The 9,886-nt window shown below is 38.2% G+C and overlaps 1 protein-coding gene across 1 annotated transcript; it reads left to right on the forward strand.

Annotated features, from left to right (window-relative positions):
• The first annotated feature begins 2,638 nt into the window (after positions 1 to 2,638).
• Positions 2,639 to 8,222, forward strand: LOC143567137 (embryogenesis-associated protein EMB8-like). The gene is made up of 14 exons (XM_077053625.1): positions 2,639 to 2,969; positions 3,948 to 4,037; positions 4,204 to 4,265; positions 5,143 to 5,240; positions 5,331 to 5,420; positions 6,247 to 6,369; positions 6,454 to 6,531; positions 6,622 to 6,707; positions 6,783 to 6,831; positions 7,227 to 7,283; positions 7,383 to 7,513; positions 7,612 to 7,694; positions 7,774 to 7,841; positions 8,138 to 8,222. The coding sequence occupies exons 1-14, from the start codon at positions 2,722 to 2,724 to the stop codon at positions 8,192 to 8,194; spliced, it is 1,320 nt and encodes a 439-aa protein (XP_076909740.1). The 5' UTR covers positions 2,639 to 2,721; the 3' UTR covers positions 8,195 to 8,222.
• The last annotated feature ends 1,664 nt before the right edge of the window (positions 8,223 to 9,886 follow it).

The following is a 9,886-nucleotide window of genomic DNA, read 5'->3' on the forward strand; positions in this document are numbered from 1 at the left end:
GGAGCGCCATCGAGCCGACACGCACCTGTTTCGGGATCTCGTTCTTTACGCAGCATGTAGTCTCTATTGAAGCTGATTTTTTATTCGTGTTTACCCCAGCCGTGGTTCCACACGCACCTGCCTGCTTAGCTTTTATTTCGCCACGAGGTGCGCGAGCGTCCCATCTCTGACGAATGTTTCGACCATGTCTTTTACGTCTATGCATTCTTCAGTGTTGTGGCCTTTTGTTCTGTGATAGTCACAGTACTTGCTCCGATCAGCATCGTGACGATGTCGGATTTCTGGAGGCTTTGGCCATGGGAGCTCTTCAGTAGCAAATATGTCAGTGACGCTTTTGGTAAGTGGCGTCCATCTGGGGTTCCGGTGCGGCTTTACATTATCCCTTTCACCCAATCGGTGCTGTAAGCCGGATGAGGTGTCAAAGTTTACCCTTGACTGCCAAATGCCTTGCTTCCGTTTTTTGTTCAATCGGGCGGTGAGGACGTTGTCCTCTCTCGTCCTCTGGGTGTAAAGGTTTGTGTTCTGCGGAAGGTCTCTACCCAGTTGCTTCTCCGTTTCCGCATAGCGTTTGGCTGCTGTCATGATGCCATCCCATGTGGATGGCATTCCATCTTTACCCGTTAGGGTCCGGATAAGCTCTGGGTCCTGCGCGCCCTGGATGAAGGCTGCGCGAACAAGATCCTCGCTGATATTGCCCAAACTTAACTTCTTTGAGTTGAAGCGAGTGATGAAGTTTGGCAGAGATTCATCTTCTTCCCGTGTGCATTTGAGGATTGTCCATTGCTCCTCGGTATACTTTCGCTGCTGGCTGAAGTGCTGGCTAAACTTCTGCTGGAAGTCTGCCCAGTCGTAAATGTGGTTAACCGGTAAACGATCAAACCAAGCCCTAGCAGCCCCCACCAGCGTCATTTGGAACATGTAACACCACGTGGGTTCCGTCCAATTGCTAACGGTTGCCCCCGCTATGAACCTGTTCAAATGATCGTCTGGATCAGATAGGCCGTCATATGTGCCTATGTTAGGCATTTGTTTAGCACTCTTCGGGGCAATTGCTTCAGCAATGTCCCTTGCAAATTTGGACGTTCCTGCATTTGTAACGTTTGGTCTGAACGTTTTAGAGAAGTCTCGTGGATTTCCATCTATGCTTTTTGGTTTAAGGGCTTGTCCAAAATGCCTTTTCGGTTGGGTTTTCGTTTCTTTACACTTCCCTTTTGCCTTATGACGAGGGTTCGCGTCGGAGTCGGATTCCTCCGAGTCATCCTCCCAGTATTCGAATTCGTCGGCCTGTTGCACGGAACGCAAGCGTTCGTTCAACTCAGCCTGGAATTCCTTTTGTCGTGCCTCCGCCCATGCCTTGACTTCGTCGAGAGTCTGGCGGGGGAGTCTTCGTTTTTCAAACTGGGTATCGGTGGATCCCAGTAGGCGGTCATTTACTGCACTTGCCCCTGCTTTAGTAAGTGGGGTAGTGTTCGTAAAATTTACTTCACTTGCTCCGGCTTCGGTAGCCGGAGTAGTGTTTGTAAAAACTGTGTTGCCGGTATTCCCCCCAATAGCTGGGGTTGTGGTTACCGGAATTTCTCTAACCATCTTTTGTATAAAGTTTTGAAAAAACTGGAGAAAATTGTAGTTCTAGCTTTATGCACGGATGGCGCCAATGAAGAAACACTAACCGGACCCCCGACAGGTTACTGGTAACCTGGGGGTTGGAGAGATGTTTCCCACGAGGGGTTAGACCCTTGGAAGATGGTTCTTCTGATAACCTGCAAAACAGACACCGTGAGCTCGTCACTGAGAAGGGGGGGGGTTCCTCCTTGTGACCACCCTCCGGCGTGAGAATCAGACTAGATTGCTCTTTAAATATAAAAGTATATTAAGAGATTGCTAGAGCCGATATCAGGTATATTATGATGATAATGTAATAAGATATGATAAGATGAGATGATCATACCATTTGTGGTATTTATAGCCGAAGGTAGGTTTCCAAGGGGTTTAGCCGGCCCAACACGCTACCAACTGTAACCTATGCACGTGCCCTGCCTGTGAGTGGTGGATAGGTAGCGGCTGACACAGAGCAGGCGTGTCGTGCACTCTTCCTCTTCTGCCAACTACAGGCTAGGCACGTGGTATGGCAGGAGTTGGTGGGTAGGCGGCGGCTATTGGTCACAGTGCTGTGGCGTGCTGTCTGCCATGCTGCTGTCAGTGAGCTGTCGCATCTCTGATCAGATCTTTTGCCCATACCTCGTCAGGTACAGTAAAAGATCCTTCAGTATACGGACTGGCTTATTTGGGCGGGAGTATTCCCCCTCCCGCCTCTGTGCGGGATTGCTCCCGGCTTGGCTCATTCCTTCAGGTGACACTGAACGATTGAGAGCTAAGTGCCTTGTGCGTGTAGCCATGCTGCGCGGGTGGCCTTCCCTAATGGCTTGTATCCGAGGCTGCGGGGACAGGCGGAGTCCACCATTGGGAGGCATTTCCTGCGGGACCAGCTTGCGTACTGCGCGTAAGGACATCACGTCTCTGAGCATGGTTGGTCCTGCGGATCCAGTTGGTCTCTGCGCAGACGTCCCTGTTTAAGGTGAGTCTTGCGGGTCCAACTGGGCTCTGCTGGGACCTACCTCTTCAGTGCTGTGGCAACTCATCCACATATCTTGACTAGTCAGCTCTTTCCCTCCTTTTTAACTACCACCTGTAGTTGAACTCCTCCGATGAACCAAGCGAAGAATGGAAACCACCGGAGGATCTTTTTATCCGTACAAGCTCTTGTTCAGGGCCTTGACTCTCATACCTGTCTCTCACTACCTGTTGATTCTGTTATTCTTGTTTATTGTTTTTGTATACAATCTACTCGAAGTTCACATTCTTCAGGATATTATTAGTGGATATGGAGGTAGTTCGGTGTCCTTGACCTATAATTCGGCATCCGAGTTGTATACAGAAGTTGTGTCCAAGTGTAATTTGCTTCATGGAAGGTTGGATTGATTTTTTATATGAGTTTTATTTTTTTCAATAGTTATATATTATTATTACTTATCATTTTTTGTTTGATGATGCTATAAAACTGTTGTTGTTGTTGGTTTGTGTTCGGGAATAAAGTTAATATAGTTTTAATTTTGGAACACAGAGGTATCATACGGGTTGTATGATGCCGGATGACAGGGGAAAACGGTGGTATGGCTTTTGTTCACGGTCACAATAAATATTTCTTTGTCATGAAAAATTTGATACGAGAGTTGTATGATTTGGCCACCATACGACCGTTGACCTTTTTTTGCGCTGTCTTATACAACTATCCCGTTTGATAACTCTTCGCCTTATGACCCATGATTTATTTCCATGGGGCGACTGGGATTTTCGGGTACAAATAAGACTTTCTCTACGGAGTGCGGCTGCCCTCCATTGTGTCTATGTGGGTACGCCCCCTAATCATACGGCCTTATGGCATTACATGTTGTATGAAACATAAGTGGTATCTGGATAGCGGATCTATGGTGTTTGCATAGCATCGTTCTTTTGAAATGGGAAGAAAAATACAAACACAACTTACACACTATCCAGACACCATTGAAGTGTCATACGAGCCATGTAGCGCCATATGGCTGGGAAAAATGGCCATATGAGTCATACGAGGGGCAACTCATACGACCCATATGATGTGACCATTAACAAAAAGAAATGACTGATTGATCACTAACAAAGCCATACAGTCCTGTGTGACCATATTTCGGCCCACCGTAAAGTCGTATGATGTGACATACTCTGGTGTGCAGAGTTAATTTGACATCATACAGACTATATGATGTGATAGGGGCGCATTGGTGTACACTATCACGGGTGGTGTTTCTATACCAGGCCCTTTTGGAACATATTGCAAGATCCTTAACTCAAATCAAATTACAAAATAACAAATATTAAACATGACATTCCATGCTTGTTTTTCACTTGTGTAGATACTTTGCTACTCCTTGGCTTTCAAGTCCACATCTTCAAACTACCTTGCTGAACGTTGTAGTGAACACTCCTAGTTTCAGCTACAAAAGGTAAAAAACTTACATTTGTGCTTTTATAGAATTAAAGTTGGTGTTCTTAAAGTAACACTTACTAAAATAAACTTAGTAGTCATATTTTGTTTTCTACCTAACTAGAATGCTGTTTCATATTTATATTATAGCTGTTGTATGAAGTCTATTTTTATCTTCTTTTTAGAGAGATATTTCGCACTTCCGATGGTGGGACAGTAGCATTGGACTGGCTGATGAGCTCTGATGGTAATGACCTTCTTTTTCTATAGCTAGTACTTTCAGATACTCATATTAATATGATAACTATGTTGTTGTCCGTTAAAAAAAACGAAAACAAAAAAAACATGTTGATGCCAACTAAAGATGTCTCATTCTTTGTTAATTGTTACCATTCATTTCTAGGTCTGTAAATGAACCGATCAAACACGAAAGGGGCTTGTTTGTCTTCATTCGTTTAAATTTAACCGAACAAACGAGCAAACAGAAACAATTAAACAAATGAATTTTCTTGTTCGTGTTCGTTCGTTAAGAAAATGAATTTGCTCGTGTTCATTTATGTTAGTTCGTTAATAGTAAACATGAATATCCAAATAAAAGTCTAATATACCATTATCATTACATCCAGTATTTCAAAAGTAAACAAAGATATGCAAACAAAAGGTTTTTAATATACAGATAAACTGATTTGTTAAATATGATAGTTATCAAGAGATGAATGCAATTAATAGAAAATTATAATTTCAACAAGAATATTCACTTAATTAATGTTCCTTTCATTTCGGTAATAAACAAATTGAATGAATATTTAAAAGAACGTAAAGAAACAAACATAAAGGAATGTTCACGAACGCAAATAAACAAAGTGCGGCATGTATTCAAGTTCAGCCATTTAATTAAATGAACAAAAATTTATGTTCATGTTCGTCTGTTTATTAAATGAACAAACATAACGCCGAATAGTTCACTAGACGTTTGGTTCGTTTAAAGGTCATACTGTTTATATATGATCAAATTAGTAGCACAAATTCATTTTACGATTCTTGAAAGGCTGGAGTTTAATATTGTAGCAAAACCATTGATTATTAATATTATTAGAGCTCTAATTATTCTTGTAAATGTGTAGTTTCGGAGTCAAACTTTCAAGTCAACGGAACAAATACAGTGGCTGATATTCCTCTTGTGATAGTGGTTCCTGGATTAACAAGTAACTCTAATTCCCCTGTAAGTTTTCCATCTTTCACATATAAAAAAAAAAAAAAAGTTAATACTTTTTATCCAATCTTATGTATATTTCATGATAATGTATGCCAGTATTTAAAGAAGATTGTGTACAATATGGCAAAACACGGATGGAATGTTGTCGTATGCAATCATCGAGGGCTCGGAGGCGTTCCACTAACTGTAAGTTATTACTCTATCAAGTTAATTACTTACAGTTCATTGTTTGACTTTGACCCGTTTTGACCTAAAGATGGATCAATCTATATAATTCTTACATGACACGAACCTAACGGGAAATTTAGGGTTTGGGTTTAGTATAAACGGGTTCGGATCATTTTTAGTCGGACCCACCCACGAATATGTTTAGCTACATGGGCCGTATTCGTGTCAACTTGATGGGTACGTGGGTTGACCCGTTTAACCTGTATATTTAAGTTTTTTTAGATGTGTTTTGCATAATAACTTGAGCCATTAGCGTATTTATATGCCAAAATTTTAAACTTTAAAAACAATATGGCATAATTTAAGCATAACTTGTTTAAAAAATAAAAAATAAAAATATTATGTTGTTTTATAATTTTAAAAATACTAATGTGTAAAAAAAAAGTAAAATAATTATTTTTCGGGTTAAACGGGCTGTGTTCGTGTCAACCCACAAATACACATGTTGTGTTAGGGTTCATGTAAAAGTTTTGGGTTCGTATCGCGTTCAACCTGCCAACACGACCCGTTCAACAGCCCTATGTCTAACAGGTCAACTGTAAAAGTTTTAAAACTTGGCTAATTGGAAATGGTTATGTTTTCAGATGCTTAAAACATTTTAGTTTGATTTATTATTAAAAATAAATGATTTTAACATTATAATCCAAAATAAATGGACATTAGCAAGTCACCAATATTTAAAATTGATCGTTTGACCCTGACTCGTTTTGACCAGTTATCCAACCATCCGTTTGGCCACCTTTAGAAATCTAACAAGTAACAACTTTGTTGTTTGTATTTGCAGTCCGAGTGCTTCTACACTGCGGGAAAATCAGATGATTTAGGTGAAGTTGTGAATCATCTTTATCAAAGACAACCCGAGACTCAAATTTATGCTGTTGGGACTAGCCTCGGTGCCAATATTCTGGTACAACTTCCTATTCTTAAACTTATCTGTGTCCACTTCTTTAAGGTTTCATTTGATTAATAGCAATAATAACTGATCGTGCAGGTAAAGTATCTAGGTGAAGATGGAGTTAATGTGCCTCTTGTTGGGGCTGTAGCTATCAGCAACCCTTGGGACCTTTTGGTTCGTTCTTTTAATAATATATTCTCGCTCGTTTTTTGCATAGTTAATTCATTTCTCATACACATTATCGAATGCTTCTTTGTTTGGCAGATTGGTGATAGATTCTTCACACGCGCGATTATGCAGAGATTCTATAATAGGATATTAGGAAAAAACTTAAAAGAGGCTGCCAGATTGTATATATTCTTTACTCATCATCTTTCTATTGAGTCATTTAACATTCAGGTTTATAATTTTCGATTTTTTTCCAGGCACCAGGAAACTTATGCTCGCCTTTCGGATTGGGAAGGAATTGAAAAGGTAATCCAGTTTTCATTTTTGCATAATCATCAATTTGAGGAACTTCTAACAAGCAATCATGATTTTTATTTTTTATATTCAATATTATTTGATGGTAGTTTAAGTAATTTTATTATTTATGATATGCAATATTGTGATTACATATATGTAATCGCAAGTTGACATATATGTAATAACCAAGTTACATATATGTGTAACAAATAAATTACATGTGTAAAAACCAATTAACGTTTATATAATCACAAAACTATGCATAATAAATGACAAAGCTACCCTTAAATAATATTGATGTATAAAAGTAATAAATCATATGATTGGTTGATAAAAGTTTTTAAGTAATTTGAGAGTTCTTAGCTTATATATTCTTGTAATGATAAAAAATAATGTTGGTGCAGTCGCGCACAATTCGAGACTTTAATGACCACTCTGCTCGAATTGCTGGAAATTTTGATGTAAGACCCCTCCCTTATTTAAATGTTTAGTCACTAAATCCATTGTGCACACACTTACTTTGCATCAATTTACCAATAATATTGTGTCGGTTCTTTTAGTCGATTGATGCATTTCATAGATGGGCTAGCAGTGCCCGTTTGGTTACCAACGTGTCAGTCCCACTTCTTTGTGTGAACGCCATTGATGATCCTGTCTGCACTGACGAAGCCATTCCTTGGGACGAGTGTCGGTATGAAAATATACTCTTTTTTTTTTAAATTACTATATGTTTACTGTTTAGTGTTTTTACATAATGTATTCAAACTATTTGGTGTGAGTTATTTACAGGAAAAATAAGAATATTGTTCTTGCTACCACGAAACATGGAGGACACATTGCGTTTTTTGAAGGATTGTCGGGAGAAAGCTTGTGGTAAATTTTTATAAATATTCAGATGTATTATTATTAATTTCGGGCGTAAATCAGAAGTGATTTTTTATATCTTTTGCGGGTGGATAAGGGTTACCAAAGAGTTTCTTTCTAATCTGCATGCAAGCCCGACGATGAGCAAACAACAGGTACTTAAAAAAATACCACACTTAATTTAAAGAAAATGAAATTCTTGATTTTTTGGTATAATTTTAAAAAAAAATAATGAAGTAGAAAAAATACTTGAAATAAAAAAAATATAAATAAAGGTGAAGCTTGATTTAAATTAAATCATGATAAAAAGTCAATATTGACAACTTGCATTTTCATCTTTTACCACTCCAGCCATATTTAATTTTTATCTGATTACAAAATTGCCACCACGTTAACTTTTAAAGTTTGAATTAATTATGCGCGTTAATCCATATATCCGTTGTAATAACAGATGAAGAAGTTTAAAGAATTGAATTTAGTATCTCCAGACAAGAAGAAATTAGTCTAGCTTCCAACTACTTGGGTTCTTAATTGATGTTGGGGATTATACGTGCTGACATGGCAGCTGATATATTGCTGACATGGCCGCTGATTTGGAGAATGATTCTTGTTACAATAACTTGTTAAGCTTGTTAGTTTGTTAATTTGGTTAAGAGAGTAGTTAGAAACCAACATATAAATAGTGTTTTCTGTATCTTTGAGATGGGATCAAAATAATATCTTCCGCTTCTTTATTTCTTTTTTTGTTTACATGGTATCAAAGCAGTGATTATCGATCATCTGCTTGTTTCAATTTCTTCAATTCCGCGTTCAAATCAATCATCTGTTCTTTCAATTTCTTCTTTCGACTTCTTTTTCTTTCATTCGATTAATCTGTTTTCTCTTAAACTTGTGTGCCCTAAATCATGACTATAGTCTCAAATCAGAATAATATGGTTAACAATCAAATCGATTCTTCAAATCCGTTGTATATTCATCCTTCTGGTCATCCCGGTATGCTTTTAGTGTCAAAATTGTTTGATGGATCTTGTTATGGAGCTTGGAAAAGAGCGATTTCAATTGCTCTCTCTGCAAAGAACAAGCTAGGGTTCATAAATGGTGAAATTGAAGCTCCTACATCTCTAGTTCTTCGTCAAACCTGGAAACGGTGCAACGATATGGTAATTTCTTGGTTGTTGAATGCTTTGTCTAAAGAAATTAGTGATAGTGTTCTGTATGCACAAACTGCTAATCAGATTTGGCTAGAATTGAATGATAGATATGGTAAATCTAATGGTGCCATGCTATATCAGTTACAAAAGAGTTTGTGTGAGATTTCACAAGGAAATACTGATATAGCTACATATTTTACCAAGATGAAATCTGTTTGGGATGAACTTAGTTCATTAAATTCTATTCAGATGTGTTCATGTGGTTATGCACAATTAATAGCTAAAAGAGATGAAGATCAAAGGCTTATTCGATTTCTTATGGGCTTAAATTCGACATATGACACTATGAGAGGGAGCATTTTAATGATGCAGCCTATGCCTTCCATTAATCAAGCATACTCTCTTCTCATTCAAGATGAGAAACAAAGAGAAATTCATGCCATTACTCAGTTTAACCAAGATGCTATTGCAATGAATGTATACAATCAGTCCAGAGGATCTTCAGTTACTAAGAATAATGGAAAGAAAGTGGTCACTTGCAGCAATTGTAAAAAGAATGGGCATTCTGTAGAGACATGTTACAGGCTTATTGGTTTTCCAAAGGAATTCAAATTCACTAACACCAATGTTACAAAGCCTAAACGTTTTGCAGCCAATACATCTACTGAAGATTCTGATGATAAAACTTTGTTAAGTACTGGTAATCTTACTCAAGAACAGTACAATGGTCTCTTGCAATTGTTGAATAATGTTCAAATGGGATCTGCTTCATCTGCTACTAATCACAATGGTTCAAATGGTTCCACAGTAAACTCTGAAAATTTTGCAGGTATAATATCTTGCAATCTTTCTTTCAACTCTTCTAATTATCATCATACCACATGGATCATTGACACCGGTGCAACTAATCATATGTGTTGTGATGAAAATTTGTTCACAAGTATTCAATCTCTCACAAAACCTTTTTATATCACACTCCCTAATGGAAATCTTCTGGTTGCTAATAAGGTTGGCACAGTCAATCTTACTTCAACTTTTTCAATATCTCA

This window comes from Bidens hawaiensis, unplaced genomic scaffold (assembly GCF_021521415.1).
Source record: "Bidens hawaiensis isolate Kalapana, Puna unplaced genomic scaffold, B.hawaiensis_p1.1 tig00023224_1, whole genome shotgun sequence".
NCBI lineage: Eukaryota > Viridiplantae > Streptophyta > Magnoliopsida > Asterales > Asteraceae > Bidens > Bidens hawaiensis.

Coding starts and splice junctions, on each gene's coding strand:
- LOC143567137 (XM_077053625.1), top strand. CDS start 2,722: ATGGAAACCACCGGAGGATCTTTTTATCCGTACAAGCTCTTGTTCAGG. Junction 2,970..3,947: donor TGTAATTTGCTTCATGGAAG/GTTGGATTGATT, acceptor TCACTTGTGTAG/ATACTTTGCTACTCCTTGGC. Junction 4,266..5,142: donor CTGGCTGATGAGCTCTGATG/GTAATGACCTTC, acceptor GTAAATGTGTAG/TTTCGGAGTCAAACTTTCAA.